The sequence below is a fragment of the Stylophora pistillata genome, chromosome 6 (genome assembly GCF_964205215.1).
Source record: "Stylophora pistillata chromosome 6, jaStyPist1.2, whole genome shotgun sequence".
Taxonomy (NCBI): domain Eukaryota; kingdom Metazoa; phylum Cnidaria; class Anthozoa; order Scleractinia; family Pocilloporidae; genus Stylophora; species Stylophora pistillata.
Window position 1 is genome coordinate 10,530,000 of NC_142524.1, and position 24,795 is coordinate 10,554,794.

The window sequence follows — 24,795 nt, forward strand, 5'->3', positions numbered from 1 at the left end:
CAAAAAGTCACTTTACCGTATCGCATTTGCATGGTCACGGATCATTAGTAGATGGTCAGATCAGGTAAACTAAAATCTCTGAGTAGCAACCTTATCAAGAAAGGTATTTTACGACGCAAAGCTACCTAAGGACATAACTTCAGGGGTTTCAAAATGTTTTGAAGTAGGCGGCCGACTCTGGAAAAGTAGGCGGCTGTGATAACGCCGAGATTGTTTGTCACGAGTAGACTGTTAGTAAGGGGGAGGGGGGGCAGGGGGGTCGGAGTCCCCCGCTTCCCGTGCCACGCTCTCCCGCCTCCCGTACTTGTGTGCCCCCTTGCCTCCCGACTCCCGCCCTCCATTGTGTTGCTCCCGTCTTCAAGTTAAGAGGATCAGAAACCCGGGTTTTACTTTCAAACAGAGCTAAAAGTTAATATTCTTGTTCATTTCGACTGGCCTTTGTTTTGGCTGGGGATCATTAGTTCCCGATGAAAGCTACCACTGGTCAGTTTTCTTAATAAATTAAGTTTCACTAACCGGGTTCTTACAGTTTGATCGTCGCTTCTGACATCTCGTCATAGAGACGAAAGTCTCAGCTCAATATGTGATGTAATAGCTATTGCCAATTCAAAACAAAATGAAAAAATCAAGAGGTAGACGTAACGTTTAGAGTTTGCTTCTTCTTTATTCGTGCTTGCTTTCCCTTTTTAACGTAATTTGGACTAAGTATTCGTAGTTAGTACATCAATTGTTGAACCGTTTGCATTTTGAGCGTTCCGTTTCATTGCCACGTGAAGCATGATTCAACAGTCTTGTTCGATCGATTATCAGATTTGTTCGATGGGTTGAAATCGTCTTTTAACCTTTGCAGTTAGAAAAAGTCTTCCATGCACCGGGGAGGCCGCCATGACCTCTTCCTACTTCAAATTTTGGTTAGAGCCTCTTCTTCCTCCGAGTCAAGATGACATTCTTGATTTTCTTCAGTTTCATTTGTTTCTAATTCACACTCCCCTAGGCAGTATGAAAGGATCTGGCAAAATCTTTCTTCAGTTAGCTCTAAACGACCGTTGAATAATCGTATCGAATCTTCACCAATTTCACAAATAACGTCACTTTTCTTGCATTTTGCTTCTTCGCTAGATGTTTCGAAGAGAAAACAGCTTTCATCTAGTATGACATATGTAGTAACAAAGAAATCATTTGCGTTCATCTCACGTGAAATGAAGATAGAGAAAAAGTTGGATTTGCCTTTGATTGCGTAAATTCTAGTATGTGATGACTGATACGTCTTGTGATCATACCCAGGCAATGGGTACGGGCTCTACATCGCTTCTATAGTTAGTACCTGATGGATGCACTGGTGTATCTGCCTCCTTTTCCGAACTCACAGCCTTAAAAAGCTCCTGTATTGAAGTAAGAGCTTGTTCCTCGGTGCTGTCGTGTGCATCCACTGAAGTGTACATATAGAAGGGGAGAGTGCCAGCTTTGGCTTTCGTGAAAGAATGATTTTGCACGGACTGTTGCCTGACCCCTCGTCCAAATTCATTTCTCCAATCGTTAAGGCGTTTGATATCCTCTTTATTCAGGAACGTAGTTGGCTCTCGTGGCACCGGAAGTAAGTCTTCGTACTTGATTGAAAACTGTGATGGTAGCTCATAGTGCTGTTTCTCCCGAGTGAAGCAAATATAACCAGGACAAGCAATTCTCTTTAAGGTCTCATCTGCTGCCTCAACGAAATTAATCGCACAGTAGATGTGTCTGTCACCTGTCGCATTTCACTATCAAAATACTCGTTAACGAGTGTAAGAAATGTTCTTCCATCAACAACTTCGAGCAGATGAGGACATTCGTTACTTAATGGAGTTCGGAGGCGATGGAGGAAGTTCTTGATGAAAGTTACTGAGGCGACTGTCTTCTCAGCTGGGGTTCCCTGCGTCGAAAAGTGGACCACTCCGCACTCTCCTGCGCGCTCACTGAAGCGGTATTCCTTTGAAACAAGTTTGCACCACGAGGCAAAATCTTCAGTAATTTGGGAGGTGCAGTCATAAGGAGCGAGCTCCCAAGAATGTCTTCCATGAACGGATTTTTCGTGGCCACAACGGAATATACTGAGACCGATTAATATGGTCTTTGCGACTATAGTTACGTACTATGTTGCGACATTTGTCACAATTGACCTGAATGACCCTGAATCACTTTCTTTGTTGGAGATTTTCGACAGCTACAACTTACCAGACACTGTACATGTCATGCTATCTCATGACCAATGACGTAATCAATTTGAAGGGATTCACAAATTTACCGGAAGTAATGCTGTTTTTCCAGCCCGGGTACAAAATTACGTTTTCTTGCCTCCGAAAATGTTTTTAAGCATTGGTAGATGTTAACTGGAAATTTCAAAACCTTGCTATAAGTGTTTATGACTGAGTAATACCCAGTAATAAACAACAAACTATCGCCTTATTTATTTCTGCTCTCGGTTCCCGTCCTCATGTAGATACCACTTCCCGACCCTTGTTCTCCCGCTTCCCTTCCTCTCCCCCCCTTGTTCTCCCGGGCTCCCGCCCCCCTGTCCCCTTCCACCTGTTAGGACCAGAGTAGCCGGCGACATACAATCAAGTAGCCGACGGAACTCCGGTTTTGAAACCACTGTAACTTAAGGCAGCACATGAATTGATATATCTCCTGTAAATGGAAGTGTTACTTTTCTTTTAATTTGATACTACTGAGGGTCTTTCAATCTAAGAAAAAAAAAAACTAGCAGGCCTGATCTCTCTTGGAGTGAATTAAAATCACTTAAAAACCTTAAGTGAGTTCGCGCCGAGTTCACGTCGCCACAAAAAATGTATATTCACACCAGAGTTATGGAGGCAATGTGCAGCTTTGAGTTTATGGACAAATGTACTTCCAACGAATAGGTAATCTGTTCTTAACTTGGAAGTACATATTTCTAAAAACAAGAAAAATAATCAGAAGGCTCTTGGCTGTGAGGTCAGTCACTCCGAAACGATCTGGATGACAAAATTCTAGAACTAGCTTGGAAGGAAATAGGAAAAGTTATTTTTTCATGCGTCAAGAAGGGCGTTTTGCTAAGGGAGAAGTAAAAATGGCAGAGTGCGGCTCAGGTTTATCTAAGATTTTCAGGATGATAAGATAATATCATTATTAGCAATAAAAGTACCGTTCAGTGGTTACAAGCGGTGACATTGAGACGAACGATATCATTCTTTTGACATAGAATTAAAAGTTCAAATTTAGAGCGTGTTCATAATTGGGGCAATCTCACTGTTGTTCAAAACTGTTTATGTTCACTAGAATCATCCTATCTTCGTCATTTCATACAGCCCCCCCCCTCCACCTCTCCCTCTAGCGATATTTCCTCGACCTTTCTCTAATCAGAGGGCCTTACGTTTTCTCTGTCGTTTTTATTGAATAAATGTCCTTGCACCGCTAGCTTTCAGCCCTCCTGATAATGTTCACCAAAACAAATGTTCAGATGAAAGATTTAACTAAATTCAAGATAGTTTAGAACAAGTTTTTGTCAAACAACGACCAAACTTTTATTTAAATTAGCAGCCCATAGCCTTTGCTTCAAGGGCGAGGACACCGTGCCATTTAGTTGTGTTAACATGCAGATTGTCGAAGCTAGTACAATAAGGACTGATAAACATGGCATATGCTTTCCTGCGAAAAAAGTGTGTAGTGGGACAGATGAAGATAGCCAGTTTTTCATGTGGATGATCATCATATGCAATCATATACCAAACCATAACATAAATAATGTTGTCTTAATCATAACTATGACAACTGTTTCCAAAGGGTTTTTTTGAGAGGCTGGGATTGTTCCAATATGCAGTTGTCACAGTTGTTGCTTACAAATCTTGAACACAGGCTTCATTTAACCCTTCAATTCCCATGAGTGACCAAGACAGAATTTCTCCTTACAATATCAATACAATATCAAGCAGACAAATGACGAGAACAAAGTAAAATATCAATCAGGTGATTATTAGTTGATCCAATACCAAATTCTCTAAACTCACAACAAAAGAACTGTATGGTCGCGGTAGACAGTAAAGAGAATTATACTAATGAGATATGGGGAGCGGAGGGTTAAACTCAGTCAGATGGATTTGAGTTTTGCAGATTTTCCCTGATCTGCAGAAGAAATTTTACTCAGGAAATAAGAATTGCCATAAGTTAAAATGTCACAAAAATTTTCCACCTAAAATCTGACTTAAAAAAAACTCCAGGAGTAATGATCAGGGGTAGAATTTTGGTTTGAATTTCTTTCTAGGTTAGTAGGGATCAAAGATTTAGCATCATTAAAATGATTGTCTCTAGTATGTGTTTAGGGTTTTGTACAGATATTTCTGTAATTTAACATTAATAAAGATTGAAAATATTTTGCTTCCCTTCTTGTTAATGTTCTGCGGCAAGAAAAATTGATTCCCTGCAGAAATTTTGGTCACCTTGAACTATGAGAAAATTTGTTCCATCAGAACACAAGAAATCATGTCTGTACCAAATAAAACTGCAGCAACTGTAAGCCAAGTTATCTTCCTGGCACAGATCACTACTGATTTATTTTTTCTTTTTTGCTTTTACTATTGACACTGTCTTAAATATAATCTTAGCTGGTTACATTGCAAAATTGTCTCAAACTTTTAGTCGCTGCCTTTTTTTAGAATTTTATGCTTCCATACTACCGCTCTCACAATGTGTACCTCTCAAAGTTCTCCAAGAGTGTACTGTGTTAAGTGTAAAGCAAGTAAACACTTATCCAGGATTAAAAAAAGAAACAGGAACTTCAATGAAGAATTCCACTTCGGGTCGTGGATGAGATTGGTGGTGTTTTTTCTCACTTCACTCCCCATTCCGATACCCTCAGATTAGTTTACCGGGCGTCAATTTGTAAGAATCTTCCATTGCATTTCACTTGATTACTAAATAAAACATCCATTTTTTTAGATTTACACGGAATTTACTGAAAAAAAGTTTAACTACAGCTAACTTAGTTTACGTGCTGCAAAAGTACACTCATCTCCTAGAAATTAATCGAAACAAAATTGGAAAACCAGTGTATCAATTTAACTAAAATACAAATTTTTAAACTTTTTATATTTATCTCACGTAATAAAAGGGAGTATCTGCCCTATTTTCTTTAATGTTACTTTACTCAGCTTGAAATAGCTGAAAAACACTCTTTCGATGTTATCTTTAATGCAGTTTTCAATAATGTTAAGAAATAAACTAAGAAAAGTAACTGATAGTTTCTCTCTGCCTTCATTTTGTTTTGAAAAAATTCTTGGTATTACTTTTATACTAAAAACAAAAAAAAAACTTAAAACGGACAAACAGGATATTTTTGGTGCATTTGTTGTCTCTTACTAGTGATGGAACAAATACATCACGTCACGCTCTGCTGGCAGAAGGCACATCTTTATGTTTCTAAATAATGAGTTAAGTAGGTAAGTTGAGTCAAAATAATTCCAATTATCGTTCATTTGAACTGAAGTCGTCCACAACACACTGCCGAAAAACAATCCCCGCAAAGGCTCACTGATATGCAAAAACAAAGTCCGGACACTGTGCAATTAATTAGATCTAGGCTATGGTAACAGTTAAATTATCAAATGAGTTTCAGCTGAATCAAAGCATTTCATATTTTTCTAAGAAAACTATGGCTTGCTACGGATTTCTTACCTCGAACACTGCATAGATATATTTTTTGTATATTGAGCTCGTCTACGAAGTAATTAAGAAGAAAAGAGTAAAAGAAATTAATAGCTGTTTCTGGGTGTAAGTCACCGAATGACCCTTGTTTGATTTCCAGAGCATGCTTATCAGAATCAAGCGCTGATTCATATTCACCTAAGAATAGTTGTGTGCTCCCCAGACAATCGTAAATTTCAGCCTTCTGCGTCTAGTTTCTCGTCTTGTTTGATGTTAAGGGAATGCTGGAGAGACTGAATAGCCGATGCATAGTCCCCTGATTCCCCTTGAATGAGTCCGATTAACGAGTAACTGTAAGCCAATCTCTCGCTTTCCTCTCCAAACAGAGTTTGTGTAATGTCAAGCACACGTTTTGCGGACTGAAGAGATGAGACAAAATCGTCTGATTCCAATCGTTTGAGGGCATTTGAATATTCATCCTCCAACAGGATTAATTGCGAATAGGGGACCTCCTTCCATGTCCTTTGCTGAACAGCAAAGTGTCTGTATCCAGTGAAAAACTACACTCAGGTGGTTGAATGGATAGCATATTCTCATCTGTTTAAATGACAAACGAGATAACGATTTATGACCGCTTTCTACTCCTCTTGCTTCAGCAATATTAATTTTCTTTTGCAACACTTGACTGACTAGCTGTCATGAGAGGTTTTTACTGCAAGTGACCTAAATCGACGATTCGATTTTATTTTCACTAAATAGAAACTCTTCATTATTCAATAATATACAGTTCATACCTTCCTGAAAGAAATGGCGTATAATTGTCATGCAAATCATGATGAAAAAGAAGCAATTCACAACGTTTCACTTGGAGAGTTGCGCACACAACAAGTAGTAATGTTGGCCCTTTCGACATAATACGTACAATAGTTGTATAATTATTTGATGGTTTCTAAATATATCATAGATCGTAGAAAGAATGGCTCTCAGGTATAATTTCATGAGTCACGTCACAAATTGTCACGCGAAAGTATCATTTATATTTAGGTCACGTAGGGTTATATTGGTGATAGAAAGAAAACAAGACAATTTCCATATCACATATCAAGCAGGAGGGGTACTCTTCCTTAGAAGACAGTGCCTAGCACATTATAAAAGTTTACTGGTATCGTTATCATCATCAGTCATAATAAACAAAGAATGAAGAAGAGATTAAAGGAAATAAACGCATGCGCAATTTGGTGCGTCGCGCTATTTACACTTGTATGACATATTAAAAGAAAACACGCCAATCACAATGGAGCATCCTGCTTTATAAGAAGACCCGAAAGGAGTCGACCTTGTCGTCTGATGAAGCGTAGCAGTATGGAGTGGAAACGTCACGATTCCGACATCATTCACATCCCTGATGATGCCTTTGATCGGCGAAAGCTTGGATTTAAAATTGTACTTTTTAGACAGCAGTTTAAGGCCTCCGTTTGTGTGACATCAAATAATTGTACAACTATTGTATACTATGAATTCATTAACAAATCTGGTCACGGGTATATTGGTTGAAAGGGGCCGACAATTCAACTTTTTTTTACTACTTAATTATAATTCCAAATGGTTGCAATCTTTTTTTTTTCCGATGATTTTCAGAGGTTTTCTTTGGTTATGAAGAACCCAAATTTCTCTTAAGGAGATTATAATGATGAGCTTAGGTTTAAAAAACAGATGGTATCTGCTTTTCTCGATAAGAACCCTTGACTTCAGGCACCGTCTGAACATAGGAACAATTTTGTCGCAATCTGTCTGATGGGATTGACAAATTTTTAAAGAAAGTAAAACCTGGACATAGACATATAAAGAGTCCGAGGAAATGACCTCTAGGAGAAACACAAACATCAAACCTTTGTTATCGAAACTGAATACAGTATACATTTACCTGGTTTGTTCTGGGCTGGCGTCGGTCAGTTCAAATCCGTGATCATTTACTATGTCTTCTGTCGTTGGCATAACTTCAAGTTTGAGTTTTATTGCTCCCATATTTGAGTTGATGTCCTCCAGCTGTTGTGGCTGTTGTAGTACGAAATCCATAAAAGCTCGATTTTCCTCTTCGATGCGTTGTTTCAGTTTACCAATTTCATTTGTGGGAAAATGTGACTCTGATGAACTACCATGATGGCATTAATAGAGTCCGTCGTGACAGCAAGAGCTTCAAACTCGTCTTTAGCGTACTGCACGTACTGGTCAAAGATGGCTTTAACAATTTCTGAAGTGTGCGAGTGAAAAAGAGAATTTCTTAAAAGTCTAAGCTGATCAATCGCAAGTGCAAACGTTTCAGCGCTGTTTCCAATCGGGCTCGTTACCGACACATTGAACACTTCATGAGCCAGTTTTCGAGGTTTTACGAACAGCTCAGCAAGTGTCTTGAGACGACGTTTTCTGTCGAGCAAGGAAAAGGACTTGGCGTAGATGGTGGCCTGGGATCAGGGCGGTACAATCCCATTCTTCATAGGAGAGGTTTGTAGGAACTATGGTTTTGCCAGGGCCACCCTCCGGAAGCGAGGAATAAATTTCTCAAGGCAATGAGTCATTCCATAGTGACCCATAGTTGATGACCGGGAAGAAGTGTCAAGTTGTTGTCCCACATGGATTTGAATGTCTGACGTAAGGCCTTTGGGAATCCATCCAATACAATGGAGGCGAATTTGAAATAGTTCAAAGTTCATCCCGAATTGGGTTAGCGTCATCTTGTTTTAGAGGCAGTCTTTGGCAGTAAACCATGCTTTTTATATCTTGGTTATCTGAATCATGATGTGGATCGGCAATTAAATAATCACAGATAATACATGAACAGGTCATGGTATTATTCCTACAAATTTAGTAACTAACAATATTTAGCAATAAAACGGGGATTCTTTATTGAAATGGTATTTTTCTTTGAGAAAAATTCTTGGATCATTACATGTACATGTACTCGGCATGAAGCGTTGTACAGTCGTGCCGGCATCAATCCTCATATCGCCCTAGACGCACTGTAATGACCGCATTTCAAATCTTCTTTTATGCCCATATTTCCCATCCAAGCGTTAAAGGCAGAGCCATTTTTCATAACTTTATAGGTGGGGGAATAATACCGCTGTAAAATGTTAACACGGCACGACAATTGTTTTGCTGTAAATTTGAGGAACTGAAATATCGAAAAATGTCCCGTCTCGTCTTCTTTGGAGTGACCTGATGGAAATTTCATGGAGTAATCCAGCGTCACGCCAACGTGATAACGTACATCTTTATGACAAATGACCGGTGTTACAATGGTTTCGTGTAGATCAGCCAACTTTAACATGTTTCAAATGACAGACAAGTACAACGGTATATCGTCAAAGGATTTCGGATTGCTCAAATTCCCATGAAAGAAGGTACAGTACTAGGAATCTGGATGATATGCACATGATTTAAGGTACATGTGTGTGGTTACGTCGGGTAATCCTACATGATGGTTGATCAATTTTTTTAAAATATTAAAGCTAGAGGCGTGATTTCTCTTCGCGATATTGCTCAGAGGATAACATTCTTTCAATGTCTTGCACTTTTCATATGTCTGAAACGTTTGTTGTTGAGAACATTAGATATAAACATTGCCAAAGTATGCAATATCTGATTTTTGAGCTTCGTTCGCGAATTGCCACTATGAAAAGGAGAGGCCGGCCCACAGACATTTTTACATTTTTAAAAACTAGAATATTAGAACCAACTAAGTGCGTAGTTTCAGTTCCAGAATCTGTGTACTTTTGGAGAAATTTAGACAAATGTTTTCCCTGTTTTACCCCACAGCAAAAATGACCGAAACTGTACCAAGATAATTAATCTATTGGTGTGTTCACATTTACTTCTAGGGAAAACTGAATGCATCAAAGTAAAGAGGAATGATGTCACTATTTATGCTAAAGTATTAATTTGTAGTGTTGTATTTAGCTTGAGAGAGAGAAATAAACATTTTACACTTTTCTTGTGATGTTTTTTTTATGAAAATGAGGCCCCAGGCCTCGAACAGGCAGCCGTTGTTACCATGGAAACAAGAGTGCTGCAACCCTTAAAGAGGAGGCAGCGGGAGTTGAATGGAAAGAATTTGAATATGAAGTAGAGCTTCTAAACTCTCTCCATGCGTTCATTGGTTTGACTGACACCCCATTACCTATGACACTTTCAATGTTTGTGAATATGCTACTGAGCGAAAACTCCTGAAACTGAATAATACAATTCTCAAGGAAATTGATTATTATGAGATAACTTACACATTGAAGGACAGAAAAAAGACTTTGTTGCAAAGACAGAAGAACTGGTCACAGAATGCGGTTGTCTCCAATGACTGCCCCTCCCCCCCCGACCCGTGGCTGTCTAGATGCTTATGCAATCGAGGCCACAGGATTGTTTATCAAAGAGTATAATGTCACGATAAATGTTACTCGATTTCTTCTAAATGACCAGCAAATTTGGAACGGTCTACAACTTGAATTCGGATGGAGCTGTGTATTTTAGGGGATATTGTTCCCAGCATGGCTTTAAAGTTGGAAGATGGACAGGATTACAGTGCTAGTATACAAATACTCGGTTCCGCTGAATCGTCACTCAGAATGAATGACCTAAATTCCTACAGACTCGGAAAGAAAACCTTGGAATCCTTGGACCTTCGGACAATAAAACCCGACTTACAGACATTCTACAGTATTAGTAAGTGCACTGAGCTGTTCATTTGCGATTATTTTGTGATTCATTGTGGATAATTACGAATGCAAATTAAAGAAAGCAGCGCCTTACAGGTATGTGAAAAATCCCGCATTTCTACTTCGCTTTATTTTTTTCCTGTGATAATAGCCATGGATATTTTTACAGAATATAGTGCTCTCATGCACGGCTGTTGAGTGTGTGTAACTCCTGATACCTAGTTTTGTCCCAGTACGGAGAAATCGCAATTTCAAAAGTACCACTTTTCGGCTTAGTCGAGTAGTGGCATATTTGACGTAACGACAGTGTATACATTTATCCAGATACTTTACCTTTGTAATCACACTTGGAATGTTGATGTATTAAACTGTTGTATTCCAGAATATCTCTCGTATTGAATCATTTTTGACAGCGTGAGATGCAAATAAAGATTGTTCTTTTTGTGTACACAAATGATGTCAATTTCACGATTTGACCCGCTACGCGCGGAAAATTGTTAAAAAATAAAAAACTTTTGAAATCTGAGGGAAACCACTTATGTTTCGATGATAGGCTATGGTTTCCTTATCCACATGCAAAGTTTAAGGCAAGATTTATTTTTGAACCAATTTCGAGTGGTCGGAAATTACAGAGACACGCTCTTAAGACGCTTAAGGAAAAGCTTTCCTTATGATTATTTGAGGTAAGAGTGAACCAAAAGCAAGGACTTGAGTTTGTAACGTTAACGGAAATGTATTCTCACTCTCGGATTAACATCTGAATGTTTACTTTGCTAGTTTTTCTTTATTTTTGTTTTTTCATGTATAGCTACCCCGCAATGAAAGTTCAATTCTTAATTTTCTTTTCCGTCGCTGTTATTATTTTCTTGAGACCCACAAATAATATGTGCAACCAATTGTATTAAAAATTAAACGTAATAGCGATAAATCATTCGGCATCAAAACTTAGAATTTTAAAAATCATCGGGGATTCAACTGAAAAAGCTGAATTTACTTCTGAAGAGTAAAAAACACTACCTGTCTATGGAACATCACGGTTTTCCACTCTTCTGTTTTTAACAACTGAATGTTTACTCTGCGAGTTTTGCTTTAGTTTTGTTTCTAAAATGCATAACTATACGCGCTCAGTTGACAAATTTGTTTTCATTTCCTTAGTCGTTTTGTCAAATCCAACGATTATTTCGCGTCTAACAGGATTTATTTGACAACATGTCATTAAAACTCCTTCAAAATAATAATAATAATAATAATAATAATAATCAACTTTATTTAAAGAGGGTAAAACACATAACAGTATAAAACTGACAAACCAGTGGCCCTCTTAAAATATATTACAAATAATTATTAAAAAAGATTAAAAACTAATTAATTATGGAAAAAGATCAAGAGCTAAAAATCTAAAATTACAAAGTTTATAAAAACTATAAGATAAAATGTTCTAATCGTTTATAACTATTCTTAAAAAAATCTAACATGGCCTTCTTAAAACATTTGATAGTAGGTTTCATTCTTATGTCCAGTGGTAAGGTATTCTAGAGGCGTGAGGTCGATACTGTGAAAGACCTACCTCCCTCTGACTCTCGTTTGAATCGGGGACAGACGAGGTTTAGTTGTCCATGTCTGCTTGATCTTTCATTTATGTCTGCATTTCTTACGAGCATTTGGGACATATGAGGTGGACAGTCCCCAGACAATCGTTTGTACACCATTAGTTACCTATTTACTTTTGCCTCATGAAAGAATGGAACCCAATCCAATTTCCTAAACAGTTGTACGCTATTCGCTTTAGTGTCAGCTCCGAGAATTGCACGTGCCGCGCGTTTCTGAAGTTTAAAGACTTTCTGCAAATTCTCAGCAGAACAAGATGTCCATATGGTTGATGCATAAAGCATTGCCTGCTTGATCATAGCATTATAATAAAGTTTCCTTTGATCAATGGACAAAAAGCGTCTTATTTTTCGCAGCACGGCAATTTTCTGCGATTACTTCGTGCATAGATTTTCGACATGTTGGTCGAAAGTAAGCTGGCTGTCAATCGTGACACCTAATAGTTTATGCGAGTTCACTTGTTCAAGTTCAGTAGAATTAACGTTTAACTGCAGAGTGGAATGTTCCATTTTCTTGGCTAACCGTTTACCAGTGAAAAGCATAGATTTGGTTTTGGTTTCATTAAGGATCATTCTGTTGTCAGCTGACCAATTCAAGATTTCATCAATATCCGTCTGAAGGCCGACCGAGATATCATTAGGGGCCGTCGTATAATGGGTGGAGTAGCTAATAGTTGTGTCGTCAGCATAAATATCAGCCACGGAGTGCTGAAGTGTTCCAGGTAGATCATTAATAAAAACAAGGAACAAGATTGGACCTAATATGCTGCCTTGTGGGACTCCCAATGTTAAGGCCCTTTGGGTAGAATGGTGTCCGTCTATATTCACATACTGGCGTCTGCCACTCAGATAGTCACGGAACAGGGGTAGACTGCTCTCACCCACTCCAAGAGCCTTCAATTTTGACAATCGTAGGTTATGAAAAAAATCCTCCAGCAATGACGAGAAACTGGTTGAAACAGTGAAAATATCGCGGCATTTTCTTCTTGTCGAGAAAGACGCTAATTCAGTTGGGCGAGTATGTCGCGCCATGTGTGGCAAAATTATTTTTCGAACCATTAAACCTAAAGATGTGCTGGAAATCACATAGCAAACCTGTACTGTCATCTTCATATTCTTTTGCTCACTTTACTGATAACCTTTTACTCCCAAAGTGGATGACTACGCGCGATAATTAACAACTATTCACAGAAGTGGAGGTGATTAGTGGTGGATATTTACCGAGCCGCGAAGCGGCGAGGTAAATATTCACCGCTAACCACCGACACTGAGGTGAATAGTTGTTTTAGTATATACTAAAACAGTGAGATAATATACTCCACCAAAAACTGATTTTAATTCATACATTACAGCAACGATTCCAACATTTTCCCGCGCGTAACGATCCAACGCGGCTCGGATCGCGGTAACCGATTTTTTGTTGTAAAACCTGCCGTTTCGTTTTTTCGCTGACAGATAAAATTTCTGAAGACATTTGTTTAGCTCTGGTGGCGACATTTCTTCAAATTGTGTTGCAAACTCTTTCTGTATTTGAAACCATTCTGTGAAAAATACCATTTAACTTTGATTTTCAAGTGAACAAGTGAGGTTACGCAAGATTAATTTGCATTTGTAAACAAAACCTTTTCCATTGGTTTTTATCGATAAACTGCCGCTTACCATTATCTTTAAACACGGCCAAACCAAATTTAGTCGCTTTCTGTGTTTTCAGGGACTGCTTCGTCGTTATTTGAGTCATTTCTTCGCTTGTCACGGATGCAAACCGGGAGGCCATTTTTTCCCGAGTTGCTCGGAGGTAAATAGCAAAGGATATTCGGAGTTTGAGTAACCAATCAGAGCGCGCCTTCAACGCTATCCACTGTTTTAGTATATACTAATTCTTATTACTAAGAAATTCTGACACTGTAATTCTCGCCAAAACCTATTGTTTATTGTACGAGTAGACCCATTGCTTTTGAAAAGCAATAACCTGCAGTCTTTTTTTACCATATAAAGTGCAGACTATTTCTTAGTAAATAAAAGTTCTTTTTCTCAGCAGCGCAAAGTTTTTCTTGACATACCTTGGACCTAATCCAATGTGAAATCAGTCGTATCAGAAACAACCAAACAGCCGACGAAATTACTCGGTATAGCACTTGAAGCAGTTATCAGGGATCGTGTTTGAATAGCGGGCCGAGCTTAAAAAAAAACGTCAATAGTGAATCGGAAGAACTGACTAGGGTTTGCGCACTTGAATTAAAACCTGACTATGGTGAAATTAGCAGACACAAACATTGTGTGGTTCCAACTAGTAGTGATTCAATCAGCATTAACAACATTCATTCCCAAGCCATATCTTTGAGCTCAGAACATGAACTATGAAACAGTATTCAGCCTTATTAAAAAAAGCAATCAAGCAACTAAATCTCAGAACTATTCGACCAGAATCAAACTACAGTGAGTTCTTCAAAGCGTCGCAATCAAAATGGCTTGAAACAATGGTAGAGTCACCTCATCAATTTTCGAAGTTGCATATTGGTGGAAACTTTGTTGTATAATCTGCTTCTTGAATGATTAAACTATATTGAGTCTATAAGAATTACCTGAATTGCTTTTTGTCTGTAGCATTTCCTTAAAATGCTCAAAAGGACTGCACTTCTGAATAGTGATTTACCATTCATGAAAATTGAATACCAAATATTAAACATCTTAAGTGTCCTGCTTGAAAGCAAATGACAAAAAATTAGTTCGCAGCAGAAAAAAATGTGTTCCGTAAAACACAAGAGAACTAAAATCTAAATAAAATTCCTGCAAAAGTTTTATGATTGGCCGTATAATGCTTGGTTATCTTTGGGGCAGTGACCATTGTCTTTCATCTGCTTTTTGCCATTGACACTGTCTTAAGTCTTGCTTGATTACGGGTAACTCCATTTTCAAGAATTTTATGCTTCTTAATTTCCGCTAACACTATGCGTACCATTCAAAGCTGAGTCCTCTAAGAGTGAGGCCAGTCCAACGAGGTTAAGCACTCATCCAGGATTGAGTCAACCTCCTTCTCAGGGTTTATTTCTCATCTTTCCTCTGGAAGTCACATGACCAGCCCAAACCAGGGTCCCTCTTCTCTCGCACCGGAGGCAGTAAGATGAGAGACCCTGGGAACGAGGCTGGGTTTATTGGGCGGTAAAAGTCAAGTAAAAAAGCGATCAAAAGCCGGAATAGAGAACTTCACTGCAAGCCATGGGTAAACCTTACCGTATTTCGTCTAATCTAGGTGCTCTGAGGCTATTTACGCCCTCCATCCTCATACCCCCAGATTTGTTTACCGGGCATCAACGCAACCTCGTTCCCAGGGTCTCTCATCTTCCCGCCCCCTGGAGCGAGAGCAGAGAGACCCTTGGTTTGGGCTGGTCACGTGTCTTCCAGATTTTAGCAGATTACAAATTAGCGGCTTGAGGGAGGGGTAGATAAGTAGTAATTTCTCTCCACTTAGTCCACTGGCGAGCGTAGCTTGTCGGCAATCAAAACAAACTACACGTAAAGTGCTTCGAACCGGCTGGGAATATTCAGTAGGCGCCCAAAAAGATCAGTAAATCTTCCATTACGTTAAATATCAGTTGTTACAGGCTTTGTAAATTAGTTGGAGACGTATCTTCGTCGAAGAATACTTACGCAAAAGAAAATCGCGCATTACTTGGCGCTGCTGAGGACATCTATGGCCGGCCGTTGAGACAGAAAAATTTTGCTACATCTATTATGTAGGCATTGCGAAAGACGCTTGCTTCAAAACGGTGATTAATGAAAGTCAGACTTCCTTCGAAACAGTGAAGCGACAGAAGTATCGCCGTCTGTGCCACGTACGTTGGCCTGACCAAGAGTGCAAGGGAATCTGAGAGAAGAAGCCGTCGCGGTCTAAATTCGTTACGGTACCAACACAAATGCAGTCTTTGCCAGGAAAAGAGGTAAATAACTAAATGATCGATAGTGTTTTGCCACATTTGTTTTAAATAAGGGTGTTCAAAGGAGAAAGAGCAATAACAACTGGACGAAATGACATGGAAGGTACAAGTAGTTGACTGTTTAACTTCGCGAAGAAAAGTGAAGGAAGAAGATGAAAAATGAAAGATTTACCGCATCTGGACTTGTTTGGGTTTTAAACTCAGGTTACAATACCTAGTCTGAGATATAGCGACTTGAAGACTGCTATAAAACATGGCGACCTGAACAACGATAGCGTCGATTTCAAGGTGACAAAGGAAATGAGGAGAAATTCGAGCAAACAAACGAATCATCCCAAAGGAATTTTTTTTGCTTTGTAAAAATTAACATGGGACCTGCACAAACCAGGGTCTCTCTCTCTCTCTCGCTCGCTCGCTCCAGGGTCTCTCTCTCGCTCGCTCGCTCCAGGGTCTCTCTCTCGCTCGCTCGCTCCAGGGGGCGGGAATATGAGAGACCCTGGTTGGCATCAACGCTCTTAAAATTTCAGTTCATTTTGCTTAACTTATTAATAAATACTATACACACTCATTTTTTTTCCAAATCTATAGTCAAAATCAATTGGAAAAAATATATTTTATTTAAGCTAAATTACGTATGATGCACGATCCTCGCAGTAGAGAACGCTATTTATGCAATAGCGAAAATCAGACCTGAATCAGATCACAGACACACACACTCTGTACATAGCGATATCTCTGATATCGGGCTTCACAGCTGATATCTCAGCTGTGTACACGGGCTTCAGATCCGATATCTTCCCAGATATCGGGCTGCGATATCAGAGATATCGCTTCACAGCGATATCTCTGTACGCAGCCCGGTTCCATATCTCACAATGTTAAGCCGCAGCTACAAGAGCGATTTTTTGCTTGCGATGGTGATGCAATTCTATCTAAATTTGTCGCGTCGCCAGCGCGCAGCGCAAATCACCCGTGTAGCCACCGTCGCGCAAATGCTGTAATAGGGACAGCTACTACATCGCTGAAAAAAATCGCGAGAAGTTTGATGAGCTGAACCTTTCTTTTTCACTCTCTCCCCTTATGCCGCTAATTCGACACGCCGACAATTTTGCAACGATTTGAAATTCATCTTCGCAGAGTCTCGGCACAATTCCTTCAGCACAACAAACAACTGTTGTTTATCGCATTTATAATTTAAAGCAAATAATGTCATATTCTATTGATTATTGCACCTTCCGGTATAAACAGTCGCGTTAATGGCACCAGGCAGATTGAAGTTGAGAATTTATAAAAATAGAAAATGCTAAAAATAAATCTTTTGGATAACCTGGCGTCAAACTACTCAGTTTTCTCTAGAGTTTACGAAAGGAAACTTTTCATCTTTTTTTTATTTTTCAGGTCTGATTTTCGCTATTGCATAAGTAGCGTTCTCTACTGCGAGGATCGTGCATCATACGTATCTATAACCGCAGTTCAAAATATATGAACTTCATATATTCACCGTATCTAAGCTAAGTTACTTCACATACCACTGCAAAAGTACATTGATAGTCTCACTCTAAATCGTGAGACAAACGATGGAATGGTTATTTCTCTTCACTCGTCTGCTCAAAATTCATGATAAAACTGGAAAAACATTGCATCAATTTAATTACAATGCTATCATCTGACCTTTCTCTGTGGATCTTAACACAAACTGAGGCCTTGATAACTATCGCTATTATATACGGAAACCGAATCCAATAATTGTTTTATTGCGCATATTCCTGAGCTGCACTGGTAAAGGCAAGAGCGCCTAAAACTATCCTTTATAGGTATGACGTGAAAATAAACGATTTATTCACTAAACGCAACGAAAAACTTTGACATTACATTTCTGATTCCGATTATCTCAACCCGAACGTGGAGCTTACGTTTTTGCAGTACGTCATAAACTCGCACACAGTCTCCACTCACTTGAACCCAGTGTCCACTCACTCAATACGCAACGCCTTACACAAATTGAAAACAAAGTAACACGGAACATAAGTTTTCAGTTCGGAACATGACGTCACTTCTAAAAGTATAAAATCTATTGTCTGTAGGTATGACGTAAAAATCTTATTAGACGTTTTGTTGTGCAGTATCGTTGAGTATTTTACGAGTTGTGCCGTATTTTGATGAGCCCGTAAGGCGAGTCGAAATAGAAATAACGAGTGAAAATACTCAGCGATACCACACAAAAATCGTCTAAGTTATTTGTTATCTAACACGCCAAATTGTTATTTCAGTGCGGGCAAATTTTGCGGATATTTATTTACGAGGAGTGCGTGACAAAAGTATGCGAAGCGGAACGGAATTGGCGCGTTATCGTGTTGCTGTTTCTATTTTCTTCAATAAATGAAGAAATTTCCTGGTCGTCTAGTTGTTTTTCTTCGTTAGATTTATCCTATAGACTCGTATCTATATTTGCAAGCCATTCCGACACTTCGGTCCCATAATGATATGATTCAAATTGTCCGCCATTTTTTTTTCGTAACTTCAATCCTGTATCACAGGGGACAAGAGCCAACGTTTATCAAATCTAAATCGGTGTCAATAACAAAGAACCCAGATGAAGCCATGCGAGATATTGATTTCGTAGTCTTTATCCTGCCTGCGTTTTCCCATGAAGATTATCTGAATGCCCTTAAACCTCACATCAACCCTGGAATGACCTTGATTGGTTTACCTGGTGGACCTGGGTTTGATTTTCAAGTTCGTTATGCACTGGGCGAGACAGCGCAGCATTGTACGATCCTAAATTTTGAGTCGTCACCTTGGATATGCCGCAACACAGAGTTTGGTGTGAGGTGCGATGTTCTTGGCTCCAAGAAAACTCTCTTTGGGGCCATAAAGGTTAGTTTTGATACTTGCCACTGATGACCTCCAAGAACGGTACTCTTACTCCTGTGAAGGAAAATAGTTATCCTTGAATTCACTCATTTCTGGTTTCATTCTGCTTGTGAACTCGCCAATGATTTCGTAGTTAAAACTGACCATCATTACCAGATCATGCTCTTGTGGGTTTTCACTGTCTAGGTCGATAGAAAAGAAGGTCAGACTTATCAATTTAATTGATATTATCCAAATTCAAAATTAATTTTTCTCGGAAACAAATAGGAATATCGAAAAAGTCTCATATTCTTTTCATCTTTAAGTTTTTATTCTTTTTAAGCCATTTATCTGCCGATTGATACAGTACAGTCTGTTTGGATGGCCGCGGTAACGCATATTAAAAAAAAGTTAGTTTTGTCTTTAAAGGCTTGCGCGTGCCCAACAAAAGAAAAATACCAAAATCTGATTTTACCAGAGTCTAAACTTTACAACCTTTACAGTTGTATATTTTTTAGTCTTTTATCTTCCGAAGGATACAGTCCTGTTTGTTTGGATGGCCGCCGTAACGCGAATTAAAAAAAATCCTCAGTTTTGTCTTTAAAAGCTTGCACGTGCCCACCAAAAGTAAAACATCAAAATTTGATATTACCAGAATCTATACTTTACAATCTTTACAGTTATATATAGTTTTCCATAGTCTTTTTTAAAGTGATGCGCGTAGAACGATTTTTCTGGAGGGCAACACTTTTTTGTTGACGGTAACCTGAAAACAACATTTTCCGGTGATGACGGATAGTTTCAAAGGTATTCTTAAGATAAAAAAACGCCCTAGTCCCCCCAGGGCGTAAAAAAGTTGGAGAACAGTGTCTAAGGAAACATCTTCTTTTGTCAGAATCAGTATAATCACCTCTTCATTAGATGTCAGTTAGTCATGTTACAGGACATCGTGGAACTACAGGGAGTGTCAACGTAGCAGAAAAAAATATTACAATATACCGTATCGAATTTGAAATATGGACACAAAATTAATTAGCTTGTCTTTGCTATATAAACCATATTTAATTCTTGTGGCCCATAATGAACAACTCTTAGATCACATTATCATGTTATTCAACTAAGGAAGGAAGTGAGAAGCTAAAGAAGGACCCAGTTTACAATCTGCAGTACCTCCTGGGGCCGCTCCCAGTATTGGATGCCTCAGGTCATATGTTGGGCGTTCAGTTAATGAGTGTTAATGCCTACCTGCACACCTCAATAATGTACGGCCAGTGGAAGGATTGGGACGGGGACACTGGGGACGAGCCGCCTTTGTTCTATCGTGGCTTGACCGAGTCAGCTGCCACCCTTCTCTCCAGCATTGCAGAAGAGATTGTGAAAATTGCAAATGCAGTCGAAATAAAGACGAAAGAAGAGATTTCAAAGGTTAGAAGGGTCTATTTATTGACTGCATATCCTCCACGTTGTTCAAATCATACTTTTCTTCTTGTAATTGAAGTGACACTATCGATAAAAAGACCTTAAAACATGTTCCGAATAAATCTGACTTGCCTTTGGTTACCTGAACGATCTGATATACTGGCCTAGAGTTTTAGCCACAAATATAGGTACTAAAACTCATTTCTTACCAACTTACGTACCCACCTGGTTGCCATTGAAGCAACCGAGGTTAGTTGTTCATGACCAGGCAATGTTCAGGGTAGACATGCGCATTACATGCAGGAGAAGATCTGTACAAAACTCTGCGAAGGAAGTGCATCGTCGATCAGTAAGACTTGCTGACAGGAGACTATATCGCTTTATCCTTGATGTCATTCTTCTGCAGAGCGAGATAAAAATTGTTATGAGGCTATCCCAAAAATATTTATTTCTTAGTTATTGGTATCTGTGGCTATTCTTCTCTACTTTTTGGCATGGCTTTTACAAAGGCAGCTAGCGTGTATTTCAAAAGAGGCGCTGATGTTAAGTTTACGATTTTATTTGTAGGTTGTGCACATTCACCTGTGGCATTTGCGTCGTCATGGCGACGATATTGTCGACAGGAGCACTCTTAAAACAGCCATACAGACCAATGCTGCCTACCAAATGATCCAACATCCAGTCAAGAGCGACGGAGATGGTAAGCTCAGGCCTGATTTCAGCTGCCGTTACTTGACAGAGGATGTTCCTTATGGCTTGGTTGTCATCCGGGGTATTGCAAAACTTGTGGGCGTTTACACACCAAATATTGATCTTTTGCTGAAATGGTGTCAGCAGAAAATGGGCAAAGAATATTTTGTGAACTCAAAGGTGCAGGGCAAAGATGTCGCGTCGTCGGGGGGCCCCTCAGAGATATGGGCTGACCACACTTGAATCCATAATGTAACAGATTGGTTTGACTTGCTGTCTTCAGCGATTAATGACTTGGAATAGCGAAGTAACTTTGGTTTTAGATTGACTTCAGCCCAATGGCCTTCATCATATATTTAAGATTCGTAAAATTTATTTAATTATTTAAGACTTTGGGTTGGTTAATTATAAGAGATTGTATTGAACTCGTTAGGTAAATAAAATTAATCCCCTCGAAAATCAATGTTATGTTGTCGGAGACGAAAAAATAGTTCCCTTTGTGGTATTTATTGTGATACACAATATGGTTCAACTTTGGCCGAATGGTGCATTTCATAGCCTCAGCTTTCCATTGATATATAGTTTGTAGTGGTTATGCATTGATATATAGTTTGTAGTGGTTATGCATTGATATATAGTTTGTAGTGGTTATGCATTGATATATAGTTTGTAGTGGTTATGCATTGATATATGGTCTGTAGTGGTTATGTATGATATATAGTCTGTAGTGGTTATGCATTGATACATAGTCAGTAGTGGTTATGCATTGATATATAGTTTGTAGTGGTTATTCATTGATATATAGTCTGTAGAGGTTATGCATTGATATATAGTCTGTAGTGGTTATGTATGATATATAGTCTGTAGTGGCTATGCATTGATATATAGTTTGTAGTGGTTATGCATTGATATATAGTTTGTAGTGGTTATGCATTGATATATAGTCTGTAGTGGTTATGCATTGATATATAGTTTGTAGTGGTTATGCATTGATATTTAGTCTGTTTTGGTTATGTATGATATATAGTCTGTAGTGGTTAGGTCTCTTCAATTGACAGGTGTCACATCGTGACAGTTACTTAGAAGTGAATGGAAGCGGACAGATAGGGGTTGTCCACAAGGATCGGCCCTAAGCCCACTATTATGGAACATCTTTCAAAACGATCTGACATACGTAATTACTTCGCATCTCTTTATATACGCGGATGACCATCAAATGTATGAAACAGCGGGGGAACCGAAGATGGCGAACACCAATCTTATGAGGAATGCCAATAGGGCCTCCGAATGGTACGCTAGCAATCTGCTAAAAGGAAACCTGAGCAAATATCAAACTATGGCTTTAAAGCATAACAGGACAGAAAGTAACACTCCATTACACTTTCAAGGAAACACCATCGAATCTTCTGACTGTCTTAAGTTGCTAGGAGTCACCATCGATGAACAGTTGAATTTTAACACCCACATTAATGAAATATGTAAGAAGGCGAGTCAAAGGGTAGGCGCAATGTTCAGGCTTAAAAAACTTATCCCTACCAATGCTAAATTAACTCTGTATAAATCAGCTATATTGTCTTACTTAACCTATTGTCACCTGAATTGGCATTTCTGTAGTGCTACCGACAAAAGAAAGCTCGAACGGGTCCAAGAAAGAGCACTACGCGCAGTTTTCCCAGATAAGCAATCAAGTTACCAAGCATTGCTGGATAAAAGTGATCTAACGACGCTTCTGAACAGAAGACTGCATGATATCGCTATCCTTATGTATATGGTGAAACACAAACTTTGCCCCATCAAAATATGCGAGCTATTTCACACGCATTGCTCACCCTACAACTTAAGGACGGCAGAGTTCGCCATTCCCAGGTGAAGGACCAATAAATATGGTAAACATTCGCTCACCTACCTGGGGCCAAAGTTGTGGAATAAGCTACCAAGCGAAATCAGAACTCTCCCATCATTATTTAGTTTTAAAAATCGTATTCGTAAATTTAAGATTTTAAGATCTAACGACAACTGTAACGACAATTGTAAGATCTAACGACAACTGTTCTAATTGCATCCTTTGTAATTCTTAATCTTTTTAAATAAGTTTTCCCATTAGTTGTTAGTTACTAGGTTTTTAACTATATTATATTGTTAGGTCTTTTTTAAATAGTTTCATTAGAAAATAGTTGGTAAGGTGAGGTAAAGTCTGTTTACGAGCCTAGTGGCCCATCAGGCTGGTGCTTAACTCCGGTTTCTGTAGCATGAAGCGACTAGGAATATTTCTACTCCCCCCTGGATGGGATGCCAGTCCATCGCAGGGTTACCCCCAGCATTAATTTGCCGGTACCCATTTAAACACCTGGGTGGAGAGAGGCACTATGAGAGTAAAGTGTCTTGCCTAAGAACGCAAGACGATGTCCCGGCCAGGGCTCGAACCCGGACCACTCGATCCGGAGTCAAGCGCGCCAACCACGAGGCCACCGCGCCTCCGCTAGAAAATAGTTGTTAGGTTATTAATTGTGTCCCCAATTAGTAGAGGGGTTCTTAACCCTATCGGCTAGATATATCAAGACACACTAATAAAGTTTATATATGTATGTATGTCAAAAAAATGTTTCAAAATTTGCTCGGAAGCCTTTTAATTACCTTTACAAATAAAAATGTTTCGGGGAATGCTTTCTCTTTAATTTGAATAACGGTCTGTTTTCTTTATAACTCACTCGCTATCAAATTGTTAAGTTCAAGGAGGATTTTCCCGTAATTAAACTAGTAATTATAGCCCTAAATCAATCGGGTTCTTTTGACAATCACTTTTTTATGTGTTAGAAAAAAATAAGTGTTATTCATCAGCATTGGTCGAACCGTATATATTGGGAAAAACTGTGCTCTCGAGCAATATCCAAGACCTCAGGCACAGTTTTTTCCAATACGGACCTCCCGGCTGGTGAATAACATATATGTATTAAGCGACGGTCCCTAATTTTGCTACAGGAACGGAAATGGATCTGTTGACCGTTGATCTCATCAAAGATTCGCGCCAAAATTGAACATTTATTTGTATTATAATTGTTGCTGGAAGATGGCAGCTTCTTTCAAGCTACCGTCTCTCGTGAAAAAACGGAAACGTCCTGTGAATTCTCCGTATTTTCGAAAGTAGGGACATAAGTATAAAAGAAGAGCTTGGAATTAGGTCCACGTTTTACTAGTCCGCGTTTCACTAGTCCACGTTTTACAAGTCCGCGTTTTACTAGTCCGCGTTTTACTAGTCCAGTCCAGTCCAGTCTGCGAAATACAACATGCCTTTGTATTTGTGGAAGTGTTTTGTATTTGTGGAAGTGTTTTGTATTTGTGCAAGTGTTTTGTATTTGTGGAAGTGTTTTGTATTTGTGGAAGTGTTTTGTGATTTGTGGAAGTGTTTTGTGAATTGTGGAAGTGTTTAGTGATTTGTGGAAGTGTTTTGTGATTTGTGGAAGTGTTTTGTGATTTGTGGAAGAGTTTTGTGATTTGTGGAAGTGTTTTGTGATTTGTGCAAGTGTTTTGTGATTTGTGCAAGTGTTTTGTGATTTGTGCAAGTGTTTTGTGATTTGTGCAAGTGTTCTGTGATTTGTGCAAGTGTTTTGTGATTTGTGCAAGTGTTTTGTGATTTGTGCAAGTGTTTTGTGATTTGTGCAAGTGTTCTGTGATTTGTGCAAGCGTTTTGTCCCTATGAGCCACCGTAAGATCCTCATTATTTTTCCGCCGCCATTTCCACCAACGAGCATTGTTCAGCTTTTTTCTCTGTGCGCATGTATAAAGAAAATCTCAAAATAGACCTTTAAATGACAAACATGCAATATGAACAAAGGATATTGGGATATTTTTTCATTTTAACTGCCTCTCTCCATCCAGCCTGGAATCGTTTCTGTACTGTCTGTACTCCGTCTTCAAAGGAGATTTTGAAAT

General features: G+C 38.9%; 1 protein-coding gene across 1 annotated transcript; it reads left to right on the forward strand.

The window, feature by feature from the left end:
• The first annotated feature begins 10,193 nt into the window (after positions 1-10,193).
• Positions 10,194-21,108, forward strand: LOC111343227 (tauropine dehydrogenase). The gene is made up of 5 exons (XM_088724930.1): positions 10,194-10,368; positions 10,915-11,044; positions 18,441-18,780; positions 19,879-20,181; positions 20,743-21,108. The coding sequence occupies exons 1-5, from the start codon at positions 10,194-10,196 to the stop codon at positions 21,106-21,108; spliced, it is 1,314 nt and encodes a 437-aa protein (XP_088581056.1).
• The last annotated feature ends 3,687 nt before the right edge of the window (positions 21,109-24,795 follow it).